At 35.4% G+C, this 17,994-nt stretch overlaps 1 protein-coding gene across 20 annotated transcripts in view; it reads left to right on the top strand.

Moving 5' to 3' along the window:
• The window catches only part of LOC149065206 (cell adhesion molecule Dscam1-like), a 147,018-nt gene that overhangs the window by 88,423 nt on the left and 40,601 nt on the right, over positions 1–17,994 (top strand). The window contains exons 1-4 of one of the 20 annotated variants that reach the window (XM_089254529.1): positions 872–1,084; positions 1,685–1,966; positions 4,797–4,919; positions 5,062–5,229. The exons of 14 other annotated variants lie outside the window; for them this stretch is intronic. In XM_089254529.1, coding sequence (XP_089110655.1) covers positions 997–1,084; positions 1,685–1,966; positions 4,797–4,919; positions 5,062–5,229 — 661 coding nt within the window. In that variant the 5' untranslated portion in view covers positions 872–996. Of the gene's footprint in view, positions 1–6; positions 175–871; positions 1,085–1,684; positions 1,967–4,796; positions 4,920–5,061; positions 5,230–7,286; positions 7,517–8,675; positions 8,958–10,847; positions 10,971–13,166; positions 13,335–13,582; positions 13,725–15,758; positions 16,041–17,994 lie in introns of those variants that run through there. 5 more of the 20 variants (XM_089254518.1, XM_089254517.1, XM_089254530.1 and 2 more) reach the window with 5 other exon arrangements.

The raw sequence follows: 17,994 nt of genomic DNA, 5'->3' as shown, positions 1-17,994 counted from the left end.
CTCCAGGTGTTGGACCGGAGAATCACGTGGTTATTGAAAAACAGGTTCGTTCTCCGGGTAAAAGCGTCTTGGAAATACCCGAAATAAGCGTTTCGGATGCAGGTTTGTACATGTGCATCGCGCAAAATGCAATATCCAAGATACAGACCAAAGGAGCCATGGTCACCGTCAGTGGTAAGTTCGTATGAACAGCTATCGAACTGAATATGATTACATTGATTATCACTTACATGTCAGTGTCGATATCTTTTTGATTCATGATTATCCCCGTACGTTATATTGATTCTATTCTATCCATGTAAATGTTGTCAAAGGTGAAATAATCATGTTTAGTTATTAATATGGCGAAAGATGACTCTCTCATTTAATATGTTTGATTATAGGATTTTTTTCCTTTGATTATAGGTACTTATTTTGTTTACATTCTAGGATTTTCACGTATTTCTGCGTGAAGTTCGGCATATCACGTGATACTATACGATAGGTCGCGTATCAGTTAATTCAATTCCATAGATAAGTTTATTAAATAGCTTAATTATTAAAAAAATATATATTTTTTATAATTGAATAATATATCATATTGAATGTAATTGATTGTACAGAATTTATTTTGAATATATTCTTGGATATTCACGTATTTCTGCATGAATTCCGTGACTTCACGTGACACTAAGAAAGAACGCATATCGGTTTGATGCAGTTTTACCTTTGTACAATGTTTGGCTTTGTATTTTAATTTTGATATTCGAATGTATTTGAATTATCCTTTCTGAAAAACCAGTTTCTGATTTGGATTTCTTTCACTGTGTGGCGCTGCCTGACTGTTAACCGTGTAAGTGTGTACATAATATTTTATCATTAAAAAAAAAGTACAGTTGACACTTATCGCTATACGCGACGGTACCCCGAATATTCGTGTAATTTGTTGTATTTATGCGTTTCCATCGCAAATTATAGATCTGACAAGCACGCGTCAAACGTTTGGATGTTTAGATTATGTATCCAAAAATGATCGGGACATGTTGCAGCATGTTGATTGTAATGGTATCATATAGCAGCAGTACTATCTCGGCTTTGAAAGCAGGTAAGCGATTATTGACGTTTTCCATATGCATTTTATTCGTATGCAGTTGCTCTATTACCTTTCTTTTTCTATTTGATCTGAATATGTAAATATTTTCCATTAGTTATGAGAATGAAATTTTGAAATTCTGTATAGAAAAAGCATTAATCAATAATAACCCTAGAGAAAGACGCGTAATGAAGGTGCGAGTTATATATGGATAGTGGAAATGCATAATTTTCTATTGATACTTGTATGTTCAACAACAACAATGTGCTACACTTGATACGCTCACATCCATAAGAAGGTCGTTGACTAAGATGTACACTGTCAAGTGATACAAAAAATCAAATTTATATCCCTTATAATGCATTATTATACTATATCTTTCTACATACTAATACTATTAAATTACCATATTAAAGAATTAGAATATGATTCACAAATAAAATATGCCCTCAGATAATTGATGCCGATTAGTGTCAATTAATATTTAGTTATTAAGAAGTTTTTGGGGTGAATTTTCTCATTTTAAGAAGATACAGCCTTACTTTTTAAAGCAATAAATTACGTATTTAACAATTATAATCTCTATCATTGTGGTGATTATTCTTTCCAAAGGCCCACCAAGAATTCAAGAGTTTAACTTCCCACAGCAAGTACTTAAAGGAGAGAGAACCAATGCTTATTGTACTGCGATATCTGGGGTACTGCCGCTGGAATTCAAATGGTCGAAAAATGGACAAAATGTTGAGCATGTACCTAGAGCTACAGTAAAGTCACATTCGGATTATTCCGTTCTTTCTATCGAAGAAACCGACCTGGACTCCAGTGGTAATTACACGTGCGAACTGAAAAGTCCATCGGGTTATGATAAGTTCACAGCGGTCCTTGAAGTCAAGGGTAAGTACGTGTGTTCTTGAAAAATCTAGCATTGTATGTCCCAAATGTCTATGGAAAGATTCACGCACTTTATAACGATAGTAATAGAGACGCGTCACAAAACCGCTTAAGGGGTCTCATACCTTTTATCACGGTTAAAAAACTTTAACGTTCTTATAGAAATGTCATTAAAAATACTATTTAACCATTGGTTTATTTCAAATTTTTTTTTACACATATTCTTGATTGTATGAGCTATCCCATGCTGGTAAAAAGGTTTACATATCTTCGATACTTAATTTTTTGTAAATTTTCAAAAGAAAATGCATTAAAAACAGCTTTGACGCTTGACAAAATACCACGACATAAATGTAATTGAATAGAAATTGATTCAAAATAAAGGAAATTGGTCGTGGAATGAAGTAAAAGTTTGAGATTCCTCATTGACTGTCTTATTTAAAATTAAATTTTAAATTTGAAAATTTTTGAAATTAAATATTTAAATTAAATTTTTTTGAAATTTAAATTCAAAAATTTAATTTTAAATGAGATTGAGTCAATGAAATTTCATTCTTTTGGTTCATTTCATGAACTGAAGTTTCCTTTATTTTGTATCAATTTCTATTGAATTACTGAACCCCCTTTTTGAGAACAATTGGGTTCCGAAAATAGGCGGGGGTTTGTCGAACATGGATAGTACTGTAATAGATATAATTTTTCAATTTTTTTTTTATAAATTTTAAGCTCCAAAAAAATCAAGATGGTACTTTCTGCTCGCTAAAATACGGTACATTAATGCCGTGGTATTTTATCGTGCACGCAAGCTGTTTCTGATGAATAATTTTTGAATTTACAAAACATATTAAGTACCAAAAATATACGCAATTTTATGCTGATATAAGATAGTACATACAATCGAGAATATGTATAAAAGCTTTTAAATAAATCAATGGTTAAATAGTATTTTTAATCATATTTCTATTAGAGCATAGTTTTCCAACATGTTAAAAGGTATGAGACCTCTTACGATGTTTCCATATCCAGTGGCAGTTTTTAAACATTCCTTGTTTAAGAAAATTTCACGTTAAATGTCTTTGCATTTTTGTATCTTGAAGACGACATTTTAAAACGGGGTACACTCCGTACAGTGATAACTCAGCTAACGAAGATAATTGGTTCCGGAATTACGTTCGTTAGCCGAAACACGATATATCATAGGTTTCTATGTGAAATCGTTTAATTTGTTCCAGAAAAAGACCAAAAATTAGGGATAAGTTTTTTTTTTTTAAAACAATAAGGAATGCTATAAAAATAAAAAAAACTGACTGAAGGCTAGAATGAACACCTTCAAAATCGGATAATTACAATTTGGAGGAAAATGAAGTACTAAAGATCTTTTTATTTTACACTACGTACACAATCAACACCAGCTTTAGTCTCTTAAAAATGGTTTTGAGACAATTTAGTCCAATTCGTAGGTGTCTCCATCCATTTGTGATTTAGTCAGCTCATTTCTGTGTCTGATATGTACATGAAAATGGAAAAGATAAGCTCCAAGAATGTCCAGACGGTTCAGTTTGATGCTGCGAATCTTGCACTGACATAGCGCGTGCTCTGAAAACATAGGTTCTTATGTCTTTTCAACGCATTTTCTATTCGAAGGTTTTTAACAGCTGGCTGATGCTAAGATATATTTAGGAAAGTGAGAAAATTGAACTGCCCTTTTGGGGAATCGAGCCTACGTCTATTCACTTTCCTGGTGAACGCCCTAGAAAGTTCACCCAACGAATATCTCGATATTTCCTTGGAGCTCGTGTGCACTGAATGGGACCGTACATGGACGCTTAGACCAAACTCAGGTCAAAGTTCACAATTGCTGACACTGCCACCAGATGGTGACTTATCCGATAGATAGATAGATAGAACCGCTCACAGCCCCGGAATGATGACTTATCCGAGCTGCCATCCGACTTTAACCTTCGTTTGGATAGTGGAGAGTGACATCATCCTCGGATAACCTTCGTATGGATAGCGCAAAGTAGCATCCTCGGATAAGTCGCCATCTGGTGGCAGTGTCAGCAATTGTGAGCTTTGGCCTGAGTTTGATCCGACCGTCCATGTACGGTCCCGTTCAGTGCACACCACACGAGCTCCAAGGAAAGATTGAGATATTGGTTGCCTTTTGTAGTGCAGTGGTCTAGGGTATGGGTTCGATTCCCCGCAAGGAACAGTTGAATTTTCTCTCTTTCCTAAATATATCTTCGCATCAGCCAGCTGTTAAAAACCTTCGTATTCATAGCGGAAAGTGACATCCTCCTCGCATTTTCTCTATTAGCTGAATCTTATTTTACATGGAATGATTCAAAAACTTTCTTAAAAGACGTGAAGGTACATCTGGGAAAGGATTCCGAGCTGGACATTATTTGATCGGGCTGACAGTAATTCTGATTAGGGGGGTCATTCAAGTATTACGTCAGCATCGAGGGGAGGAGGAGGTTTCGGATTTGCTGACTTGATGACAAGGGGGGGGGGGGTTGAAGGTTGCTTACGTCCTCAACCACCCTTTTTGAAGATATGAAATATTCTAAGCTGCTTACGAAATTTTGCTGAGAGGATGGGGGTTAAAAATGGCTAAAATCTGCTTACGTAATACTTGAATGGTCCCTTATGAATGGTGCTAAAATTCAGCTCACGGTGCGGCTGTGTTAGGGTAGCACGTTCATTCATATCCACGAAAATAATCTTCGTTAGCCGGGGCTATCACTGTACTTTGAAGCTTTGATCTTAATTAGATCATCCATTAGATGCTTCTTAAATCATTAATACTGATCATAAAAACGGTAATTCACAGAACCACCGCGATGGATACGAGAACCAATAGATCAATATGTTCAAGCGTCTTCCGCAGTTTCAATGGAATGCGAAGCTGCTGGACATCCGACACCTGAAGTAACCTTCGTCAAAGTTGAAACAGGTCAGAAATTCATTCTAATTTTTGTTTTTAACCTTGAGCTCTCAAGTGTTCTGAAAATGATCGAGGAAAAAGTTAATCCATTTCATGTTTTTATCCCATCATGTTTACATAAAAATATGTTATATATTGTCACTCATTCCAGCAGGTGGACCGGAGAATCATTTGGTTATTGAGAAGCAGGTTCGTTCGCCTGGTAAAAGCCTATTGGAAATACCCGAAATTAGCGTTTCGGATGCAGGTTTGTACTTGTGTACCGCGCAAAATGCAATATCCAAGATACAAACCAAAGGAGCTGTGGTAACGGTCAGCGGTAAGTTCGATATCGAACGCAATGCAATTAATTCATTAAGATCTGTATTTTTTCAGGTATATATTACCACGGTCTCAGCAGTTGTACGGTAATCTGATTTCGGTTGATTCTAAGTTATCGTATAATACATGTTAATTGAAAGTTATATTTTTGTAATGTGGGGATTCAAAGTTATCTCCATAATATGTGTTGATTCAAAGTTATCTCCATAATATGTGTTGATTCTAAGTCATCTTTTGAGATGTGTTGATTCAAAGTTATCACTTCAAACATAATTGTAGGTTATCATTTTTGAATTATGATGATTCGAAGTTATTTGTTTTTAAAAATATGATGATTCGAAGTTATTTGTTTTTAAAAATATGATGATTCGAAGTTATTTGTTTTTAAAAATATGATGATTCGAAGTTATTTGTTTTTAAAAATATGATGATTTCAAGTTTTTGATTCAAAATGATTGAAAAGAGTTGATTCCATTATTATGTTTTTTAGATATGAAGATTTCAAGTTGTAGATTCTGAATGTGTGTGCTAAGTTATCTCTGTAAATGTGTTCATTCAAAATGATCGTTATTGCATAAGTAGATTCAAAGTTATCCTTATAACGTGTGTTCGTTATGATGTGTGTTGATTGCAAGTTATCTTTTTGAAATGTGTTGATTGCAAGTTATCTTTTTGAAATGTGTTGATTGCAAGTTATCTTTTTGAAATATGTTGATTTCAAGTTATCTTTTTGAAATGTGTTGATTGCAAGTTATCTTTTTGAAATATGTTGATTTCAAGTTATCTTTTTGAAATGTGTTGATTGCAAGTTATCTTTTTGAAATATGTTGATTTCAAGTTATCTTTTTGAAATGTGTTGATTGCAAGTTATCTTTTTGAAATGTGTTGATTGCAAGTTATCTTTTTGAAATATGTTGATTTCAAGTTATCTTTTGAAATATGTTGATTTCAAGTTATTCTTATAACATGTGTTGACTTCAAGTTATTCTTATAACATGTGTTGATTTCAAGTTATTCTTATAACATGTGTTGATTTCAAGTTATTCTTATAACATGTGTTGATTTCAAGTTATTCTTATAACATGTGTTGATTTCAAGTTATTCTTATAACATGTGTTGATTTCAAGTTATTCTTATAACATGTGTTGATTTCAAGTTATCTTTTTGAAATGTGTTTTAAATGTGTTTTTTCAAGTGATCTTTTTGAAATGTGTTTTAAATGTGTTTTTTCAAGTGATCTTTTTGAAATGTGTTTTAAATGAGTTTTTTCAAGTGATCTTTTTGAAATGTGTTTTAAATGAGTTTTTTCAAGTGATCTTTTTGAAATGTGTTGATTACAAGTGATCTTTTTGAAATGTGTTTTAAATGAGTTTTTTCAAGTGATCTTTTTGAAATGTGTTGATTACAAGTGATCTTTTTGAAATGTGTTGATTACAAGTGATCTTTTTGAAATGTGTTGATTACAAGTTATTTTTATAACATGTTTTGATTAAAAATTATCGTTATAATATATATGTTGAGTCCATGTTAGCGTGCATATAATGTGTTTTCATTCCAAGTTATCTTTTTGAAATGCGTTGAGATTCCAAGTTACACATTTTTGGAATGTGTTTATTCTATGTTATCCTTATAACATGTGCTATCTTGTATCACATTCAAAATTTTTCACCTGTTGTACACGATGCCTATGAGTCTAAAGCGTTTAATAAAATGAAGTTTGATTTTTGCATATAAATATATTTCCAAATAAATTTTTACCAAGAATATTACACATGATAATGCACGGCGATTATAATTGCATTTCAATTGCATCATGACATTATTTACATGTTTTCGTACTAAAATGCAGGGTGCTATCTTGTAGCATCACTCTTGATTCTGTAGTATAAATTCATGTATAACGTTGTTCTTGGATCATGCTTGAATTTATTCTCTCCCATGTTTTGTATATCCTTTGATTATAGTATCATTTTACTTAGTTTATAATTTGTATTTCCTTCACCATGTGGCGCTGCTTGACCGTTAACCGTGTGCTCTAGTGTACATTCATATTTTTATGTGGATAAAGTACAGCATGCTCTACACGATATATGTCTGAAGAGAGTTTTCATGATTTTTTTGTACTTGTAAGTCGTAATCACTAACCATAACCGCGGAAATAATCATCAAGTTCTTGCCATGTTTTGATGGATCGGATATGCATCTGAAAATGATCGGTACATTTATAAGCGTGCTGATACTGATGGCAGCTCACAGTGCTATCATCACCACGGCTCTGAAAGCAGGTAAGTGACATATCTCGAAATATACTTCATTTAAATGAAATCACTAAAGTATTCCTCCAAAGATTCCCAAATAATTGCCAATTATTCAATCATTCCATGAATGCTATCATTTTATACTGCTTTTCCGTATTAGTTTTTCATCAAAATCTAATATTGTAGAATTTTTGAGGATCTGATAAGTTTATGATTTGTTTATTTAAATATTCCACATCCGATCTTATATGCGGTTCGTGTATCAAGTTTTCCATGGATTTGTAATTTTTGGAAGTATTATGCATGTAAACATGAATGGTAAAATATATTGAGGAAAAATCGAAGAGTAATGAGTAATCAAGGAAAATTGAAGAGCCTAGATCACTTTCGGCTGAGGATAGCAATGAGTGACCCAACAAGCAATATTTTCAACTAACATTGAATGAATAGTTTGCTGAATTTTTCTATACTGTTTTGGTTAAATTCCCCAAAAAATATGATTTTTATCGCCTGTGGGCTACACAAATTTCGTTGCCCTTCTCTCATTCTAGTAGTATAGGTTTTTCTTGACCACTCATTGACCTGATCTTTTGCTCTCAAGATTCCCCTCTTCAATTGCTCACTGACATAGTTCTTTGCTCCCTAGCTCACTTTTTTGATCATTCGCATTGTTGTATATTGTTTCTTGCACAGGTTGTTTTGGTCATGTTGACACTGCACATTTGATGAAGATGCTATAATCTAGATGTTTTTCCATGTAGTTTTATTAACGTGGCGCCAAATAGAGCCAGTCATCAGCGAGAATTTTAACTAATTTTTTTTTAATGTATCTGACTCGTCGATAAGTCCAAGGCGGAAATTGCAACCCAATTCGTCAATTTGTAGATTTCTTGATTTTTTTTTTAATCCGTCAAAATTTATGGGACACCCTGTATATTCAGATCGCAGACGCTTTTATAGGTGATGGCGTGAATACGGTATATTTAACTGCATTTTTTTTAAAAATACCATTGACGTTCGTATCCAGATATACAGTTCAATGTATGAAAATGAATAAGGACAGTGAAATCTCATTAAAAACTGCCATACTATCAGAATTTGACAAAATCCTCTTTTTTACGAAATACCTTCTACTAATTGATTTATTGATTCACTTCTAACCGTAGTTATGTTTGGTTTTTTTAAGGCCCTCCTAGGATACAAGAGTTCTTTTTCCCACACCAAGTATTGAAAGGCGAGAGAACAACAGCTCATTGCACTGCTATATCCGGTGTCCAACCACTCGAATTCAAATGGTTCAAGAATGGTCAAAATATCGAACATTTACCGAAAACTACAGCAAAATATCATTCGGATTATTCGATCCTTTCAATCGAAGAAGCCGATTTAGACTCGAGTGGTAACTACACATGTGAATTGAGAAGTCCATCTGGTCATGATAAGTTCACAGCTGTCCTTGATGTCAAAGGTAAGCACCGGCCTAGGCCTGCTGACATTATATATAGCAGAAGGCCCCCCGCGCGAAGCTTTGACGTTACTGAAGAAGTCCATTTCATCTGTAGCCATTGGATATAGCAGGCCGACGCATGTGATATATTTACCTTTCTGCAGTATATCCAATGACCATAGGTGAAATTGACTCCTTCGGTGACGTCACGAGCTTCGCGCGGAGGCTCCCTGCTATATTGAGCACCAAGTTGCATACTGGAGTCTCTGTAATTTTTTTGAATAATCTAGTAAATACTTCTAAGTACCAAACATTTTCACTTTACGGCAAGTTTTGAGGTCTCTGTATTAATTTATAACAAAGTGGCACAGAATTAAACACATTCGTTTTTGTCACACGAAAATGATTCTACCAAGAAGTTTAAAATCAAAATTCAGAGTTGGTTCACTCAAATTTTAATACTTTCCGCCATAAAAAAAAAAGTAATCACACCAAATCTTTACGGAAATACTCTACGATTTCATTTACATACTAATATAATCAGATTAATTTTTTAATAAGCAATAGTGAAATAAACCGGGGTGCCAAACTAACTCCGTGTAAAAATATACCATGGGGTTAAGTGTGACATCTGTTAAATTATAATATTTTTCATGAAATTATATATTTTTGACAACATAATTGTATAAACCTTCACATGCAATTGATTTTCAATCCATGTTAACTCCATTTAACATGCATATACCGTTCAGCATCTATAAGATTTTGTGTTCAGCAAAAACACATATTCGCAATTGTAAACACAACTGCAAATTGTTGGTCCCGATCTAATTAATCCTCGTGTGCATAACATGACCATGGTTCAACAGAAATGATCTAAATGTTCTGATGTAAATGTACATAGCATGTGGCTATTGAATTGGTTGAAACTGTTATCACCTCTAAATGAAACGATTCTGAAGCATCCTTTCGATATTTCTTCATCTTTCGAATGCTTCAGCCATTAAATGTTGCAGTTTTTCATTGCACTTTAGTTCTTCCTCTTCAGGATATTTTTTTTTTTTAATATTCATGTTTACCTTTAAACAGTGTTGCTTTCAAAAACTGTTTGCTTCTGGTAGCACTATATATTTGTAGTTTTTCAGGATTTTTTGTATATAACATATTTCTTATTCAATGCTTGGAGGACTATTCGTCATTTGAGGAACGCAAAAAAATTCTTGCGGAGAGAAAAGAAAGATATATCTACTTATACATATAAGGTGTCACATATTACATACCTCTTAACATGGCTACTTATAAGGAGTCACGTGGGGGAAAGTTAAATGGTTAAATAGTATTTTTTAATGTGGTATTTTAACTTTTCCCCATGATTATATAGTGTTAAGGTGATTAAATGCTTTGTACACAGTGAAATCATTCTTCTTACGGATAACGGTGAGACAAAAAAATTCGTCCACAAGAGAAAAGTGACCCGTTAATCAGTGGTTTTTAATTAATATTTTAACAATACAAAAAGGAAGCAATGCAATACAACAATACAATTTATACAAGCGAAGTTACTATTATTTAGCTGTAAAAGAGGGGTGACCGTTTGGAGTTTTACGATATTGGGTTAGATCAAGTTTCTTAACCAGAAATCCAAATTTCAAAGGGGGTCTGTAAGCTTATAGATGAGAAAACAATTAGCATTGGTTTTATATTATAATATTCTGAATATTATTCGCTAAAGGTGTCCGTTTCCCTCATTTTATTGGCATAGAACGTCAGTGGATTTCATATTGATCCGAAGGGTCATTGGGACGAAATAGGTCAAGAACTCGTGGGTTCTTTTGAAAATAAGTAAATTAAACTTTTCTAAAGTTTTATATGTGCTCTTAATAATGATGATTAACACGAAATTTTTCGTAGAACCACCAAGATGGATACGTGAACCGATTGACCAATACGTCCAAGTGTCCTCTGCAGTTTCTATGGAATGTGAAGCCGCTGGACATCCGGCACCCGAAGTAACGTTCCTCAAGGTTGAAACAGGTCAGAATTCTCACTTCTCAAGTCCATTCTAATTTTAGATTATAACTATTCCGTGTTAAACTAGTCTTACAAATATGGTAGTATTTATCGTAAGTCAGCCATTGTCAAGTGTTTATCTGTCTTGGTAACGAAAATATATGAAAGAAAGAGGTTTCGCAAGCTTTTAAAAGTTTTTTGTCGGCACTCAATCTTTCATAATACCCTTGAATTCAGAGGAACTTCAACAAGTCAGTCTGGAATTCACCCTCTATATTTTGACATGCTTTGCAAGAGGGACTAGTAAGAGCAGCAGAATCGCGGGGTACGGACTGTAAGGTGGATGCTCCAGTGCTTTCCAGCAAAATTTGGTGTTGAGATTGAACGTCTGCTGGAAACTTGTGGGAGAGCATAGTCGTGCAAAAAATGAAAAAGAAAAACCACACTGCAGTCATAGCTCCAGAACGTTCATTCTTTATGCAACTAGGGTCACCGATTTGGGAATTCTCATTGACGAGCGGCTTAGGTTTTTGAACATTGTTCAGCGGTGGTCAAAAAAGCGAATAGAATGCTTGGTCTCATTTTCAAAAAGGTCTCTTCGCGTTCTCCTAAAGTCATTCTTCCGCTTTTTCGAGGCTTAGTTCGTCCTGGACTGGAGTATGCTGTAAGGTTTTGGAGACCATACCTACAGAGGGACATAGACTTGATTGAAGGGGTGCAGAGAAGAGCTACGCGTGTCCTTATTGTCACACGGGGCTTGAGTTATGAAGAGAGACTTCATTTTTTGAATATGTTTACATTGGATGAACGCAGGTGTCGAAGAGATATGATCGAAGTGTTCAAAATTTTCAATGGGATGGATAGGATGGACCATGAACTTTTAGTACACCGCAAATCGACTGCTTTTACAAGGGGACACCAGTATCGATTGGTGAGGGACAATGCAAGGTTATGGTGTCGCAGGGAATTTTTCTCTAATAGGGTTGTCAATAAATGGAATAGCTTACCCCCGGAGGTAGTAAATTGTAACACAATTGACACGTTCAAAAAGAAATACGATAAATATGTTGGGGTAAATCGAGAAGCTATCCATACTAAGAATAAGACAACCATAAGTATTATTTATGGGCATTGTATAATATTTTACCATGTGTATATATTGTTTATAATTTGTGTTAATTGCATTTTTAATTGGGTTGCTGTTTCTTTTTGAAATATATGACATCCATATTTTTATGGGCATCTTTTTCTCAGCCACCTCGTTGGGCATTTTGCCTGTTGTGGCGTTGTATTTGTATTTATCGCACGACGTAGGTATTATGTATCTGCCTTTTGCATATCTCTTTCAGACGCTGGTGCCAGGGCCGTCTTAAGACCATCATGGGCCCGCGGGCCAAGTGGTTAATCTGACGCCCTACCTTGTAAATTTTAGAAAATTTCAACCGGATTTATTTTTTGTGGGGCCCTTTTTCTCTTGAGGTGCCCGGGTTGTAACCATGCGTTAAGACGGTGCTGGCTGGTGCCAAAATTGTGTGGGTTGCTTTTCATCATTGTAGAATTTTTCTCTTTTGACCTCCTTTATAAAGGACAAATTTGACAATCCTTATATAAAGGATTGTGTAAATTTTAAGTTAGAAATATGATGACTTTGGAGGCTTTCAACAGAAGGTAGCAATTGGAGTTGAACTTTCAGGGGGGGTTTTGAGATGGTTTCCATGAGCGAAAGTTTCTCCGGGAAAAATCCAATTTATTGCATAAAATTTGTCAATGGAATTCTGGAAAAAATTTGTGTGAAGGTTAATATGCCTTGCATCATATTGGCTTAGAAAAATTTGAAGAGATGAATTATTTCTCCACAAAAAAAAAAAGAAGAAAATTTGAAAAAAAAATTGCGAAAAATAAAGATTTGCCGACATTTTATAATGCCTTTTTCGAGTATCAAAAAATGCAAAAAACATTTTGAAAATTCAAAAAAATGAATGCTCGGGTCTGTAAATACGATGTAATTATTTCACAGTATACACGGAATCAGTCATTCGTTAGATCTATAAATATGCATTTTTATTCGGGCATTTAATGCCAAAAAATTGCAAAACTGATTTCTAACTTAAATTCAAAATTATATAGTTTATACAGTCTCTTTTTAATTTTTAGTTTGTCTTAATGGTTGCAAATTCGTTCACTGGTAGCTCATGTTTTTTGGATGCTTGATAATTTCAGGAGCTGGACCGGAAAACTATGCAGTGATTGGAGAACAGGTTCGTTCACCAGGTAAAAGCGTCTTAGAAATTCCCGAAATAAGCGTTTCGGATGCAGGTTTGTACATGTGCACCGCACAAAATGCAATATCCAAAATACAGACGAAAGGAGCCATAGTCACGGTCAGTGGTAAGTTCGAGGGGGCACAGGAAAATATATCCATCTTTAAGTTTTATTACTCGACACAAGTTTATAGTATGGTTTTTATACGCTATGTGGCGCTAGATACCCGTCGAAAGTGAAATAAAATATTTTTTCTAGTGTACAGTATACTTTGTACATCACTGATTATTGTATATTTTTCAGCATTTGTGTTTCATGGCGTTCTTGTGATTTTTTTCTAGTACATAATTTGATTAATATTCACTGACGTTTTAAATCTATGAAATAATCTAGTCGTTTTGTAGCGAAAGTACTTTCTCACTGATTATCTTCGGTCTATAATGAACGGGAATTTAGTGTTTAGCATCTTGATCTGTGTTAGCGTGTTGGAGCAATCCTGTGCAGCCGACTTTACAGGTTAGTGTAACACGATATTGCAAATATAAATTCACTTACCCTCACACACTATAATATCATATTTCCCTTGAAATATTCATTTATTTAGAATGTTTTGAACTATTTCTGACAGTCATTTTGTTGTTCATACATTACTAAATAAACAAAGTGTTGTCCATGCTTTTATACATTATACCCAGTTATACTATAAATACTGTTTTTACTAGTGAAAAGAGAGATAAGTATAATTTACAAGATATTTTACTATGTTTTGACATGATTCCGGAACAATATCTGTATGCACATGCATGCCAACCATTTTTTGAAAATAACAAACTTAACAGATTCTATAGATATCAATGGCTTCTCATTACCTAAACTCCATGATACAGTCGAATCCCCGTTATAACGAACTCCAAGAGAACGGAAAAGTCACTTCGTTAAATCGAAATTTCGTTATAAAGGAATTCCAAGTTTCTGCTCATAGTTTCTATGTAAACTTACCTGGGAGGATTAGAAAAGTGTTCGTTAAAACGAGATTTTCGCTATAACGATATTCATTAAAACGGGATTCGACTGTATGTCCGCTGCATGGAACTTGCCCTACAGTTCCCATAGCTTGAGGACTGTTGTAGAAATCAAGATTGAGAGAGAGAGACTCATTCAGATTCAGATTTGAAACTATTTGAGTAAGATCTTGATATTATGGACAGGTGTTCAGAGACGTATTTACCGGAAAGGTGGGGGGGGGGGGAGCTAAGCAGGCAAATAGCCTTCGCAGGGGAGTGGCAGAGGATTTTGGGAACGAGTGGCCAAGAAAATTAGAATTTGAGACGTGTTGCAACCATTAACCCACCTTTGACTAGGCCAATGAGCTACCAAAACAGTGAACTATAGTGTGCAGGAATAAGGACAGCAAAAAGAGTGATCTAAAGAGTGTAAAAGTATGTGAGCCACCAAAAGAGTGACATAAAGATAACTACAGCAAATCGAGCACAACCCCTACTCTGTCCCCATAATGCAGTGTTTCTCAGAGTGGGCGTCGCGGTGAGCTGGGTATGTTGATTTGTGTGCCTATTTATACTTTGAAGTGATCCTTTCACAAGTGAAAATATCGACTAAAATATTTTGGGGGAGTCAATGAATCAGGCAAGAAAGCAACAGTCGACAAAAGTTTAAGAACCTCTGCCATAAGAGAAGTTGTTTAAAATAACATGGGTCATGATGGAATAAGCAGATGTCTAGCCGAAGAAGCTCCACAGCTCAGCCATAACCCTTGCCCACTACTCCAAAATGTCATATCACCAGCAAAGTTGACAAAGGGACAAGCATATTTACATGGGGGCGGGGAGCTAAGTGGGTTGTAATGCCCACTTAGCTGCTTGGCTGCCTTTGATGCCTTGCGCTGTAACTCAAGGCGACAAATTTGAGGAAGGAGCGATAAAAAAAGTGAACTTCAGTTGGAGAAAAGTGGCAAAACCATTAATCTGTCATTGCAAGTGTTGGGTGTTGATAGACGCTCTACATTACATGGGAAATCAATTGTGAAAAATCTAGTCAATAAATTGTTCCAAGAATTGAACATTTTGAGCATCTAGCAGCGTTCAACGCCAAGCTAGGAATGCACTGGAGTAGCCTTTAAAATGGAGCTTCTCCTTTCAGTAGTCCTGACCTCAAATTATATAGGGCTAATCACTAAAGACATAACCTGCCATACGTGTCATGTCATGTCAGTATTGAGAATTTAAAATGTCTCTGGTCCCACATGCAGTTGGAGCTTCTTCAGTGGAAAAGTCACATAATTACATTACTGTGGGCATCGAAAAACCCTTTTACTTACTTCAGAATAAGACATTGCTTCTGAAATACTTTCATTAGAGAGAAAACTTGGTATAACACAAAAGGCTTAATTACATTAACATTAATTAATGATTAATACAGCACATAAAAAACGAACTCTGATTTATATGATAATTTGTCGTTTTTGTTAGTTTATTGTGGATTTTAGTTCAAAGAAACTCTACTTTGGTATAAAATTTTATGTTTTTTTTTTAGGGCCACCAAAGATACAGCCATTCAGTTTCCCTCCGAATTTGATCGAAGGACAAAAACTGAAGACTCTCTGCACTGTGTCGGAAGGGATCGGTCCATACAGTTTCCAATGGCTGAAAGATGGATTGACTTTAACTGCATCTCATAACACAAGGACACATGTCCAAGACGACTACACTTTCTTGTTAATTAACTCCCTTTCGTCCGATAACACGGGTAATTACTCGTGTGTTGTTAAGAACTCCGTCGGTTCGGACACGTTTTCGTCTGCGTTAATCGTCAATGGTAAGTCGAATATACAATATATCGTATTTGTTAACTGTTTGGAGAATTTTTCGTGGCATCTGATGATACCTAATGCTAATCCTATCGAGAGATTGTGTAGATTATGCATCCTAGGGCTATACAGCAAGGGCTATGTATGTGTGTGTGTGTCTCATCTTTTTTGAAGCCGTTCTTGCCGCCTTGGCTCAGTGGACGTGGTGCTGAGATACTTTTCAGCACTACCTGTATTCTGGCTTAATTTACATTAGAGTTGATAATTTCCCTATTTTAAGTGAATGATTTCTCATTTACGGTGTTGTTTTGGTGTCATTGGTGCGGTATTTAGGTAATTCATTTTTGTGATTACATTAAATAGTGATAAACAAACATGAGTTGATGTGTGATTGTGTGGGCCCCACTAGTGCCAGCTAAAAATTTTCCTTAAGAATGGCACGTACACCACTTTCTGGCCAGTTGTGGATCCATGCCAATATGTCGGGGTGAATGAATGTCCCGTATCTCAACGATATTTTTTCATTGTCTTTCTGACTCTCGGGGAAAAGGGCATTTACCCCTTCCCACAGATCTACGACTGTTTTTGGCCCGCAAACGGTTTCAATATCACGCATCTGACAATAACGAACGCTTCTGAAAAAGTCACATGTTATTCAATTAAAACTAAAAAGACAACTAAAAATTGTTAGAAAGAGTTCACAAAAGGTAATTGAAATTATCTTGCTCGATTTGGCTTTCAATCAACCCAATAAAAATTTATCTAACGTACGCGATTCAATTGAAATGGATCCGAGAAAAGTATCCTTAGTGGAAGTTGCCCCATTAAAAAAAAATGAAATTCCTTAATTTAAATTTTTAAATGGTTGAAAGAACTAAAATAAAATGACTAAAGCAGACACTAATGACAATAATCGAAAAGATAGTTTTTGGAAATGATTCAGTAAAATGTGGGCAGTACACTGATCGTAAACTATCGTAATTAACAAGGTAGCTAAGTAGACATACTCGGTAGTGTCAGGGCAGTGACGTCAGCTGGTACCGACTCTTGCGCGACCTGCGCATGACCATGGGACAGCCTTTATTATATAAGCCTGATATAGCCCTGAACTTTTCTACCACTTTAGAACAATAGGAGAAATGGTTGAGGTTCAATCCATATATGGTCAACCCTCGTTTCACGAACTGGTCGGTTTGCGAACAATTCGGTTTACGGACTAGTCTCGGTTTATGAAACCACAAGCCAGTGAAAAACACGCGCCTTATGAACATGGAAACTCAATTAAATCTTGAAAAAGTGTATTTCGGACGTCTCTGTCAGGGACGGGCTTAAGTATTTTGCGGCCGGGTGCAAAAAAAAAAAAAAAAATTGCGGCCCCTCTGAACAGGGATTTTCCATTGTCCTAGAACTACTGTAAAACTCCTTTTTGTAGTCATACAAAAATGACATTTGGCAATAAATATGGACAAAAGTGTCCGCTTCCCAGTGAAAAAATTGCAAGTGCGCCCCCAGGCACATGAAGATTTGGGGCTCTTAGGGCTAGAAGACCGATTATCTACCCAGGCCCTCAACCTTAGTGGTTCTCTATCTTTGACTAGCCTTCTAGGTGGTGAAGAGAGGAAGTTGCCTTGCACAACAGCTCTGGGCGTGATCAGTTATCAATCTATCTTGGATTGAATTTTAAGCAATTTCTTTGCTAAGAAGTTGAAGTCAAAATGTAATCAAAACATTTTGATCCCCTTTTGAGGCCCTAAAAATTTAGCGGCCCGGTGCAGCCGCACCCTTCGCACCTGCCTAAGTCCGGCCCTGGTCTCTGTGGCCACATGTCAATTTTTTTTTATTTGGCAGAAGAGTTAGTTGAATAATTAAATTTCATTTAGCTCCCTCACCCAAGTATGACTGTTCTCCATCCCATGAATCAGCAGGTAACTTTAGAATCTTTAAAGTGACCTGTGCAGAATC

Source organism: Pholcus phalangioides, unplaced genomic scaffold (genome assembly GCF_987345545.1).
Source record: "Pholcus phalangioides strain wild (caught in Gottingen) unplaced genomic scaffold, Ppha-v1.0 ptg000041l_1, whole genome shotgun sequence".
Taxonomy (NCBI): Eukaryota; Metazoa; Arthropoda; class Arachnida; order Araneae; family Pholcidae; genus Pholcus; species Pholcus phalangioides.
The sequence above is the reverse complement of the archived record's forward strand: the minus strand, read 5'-3'. Positions and strand labels throughout refer to the sequence as shown.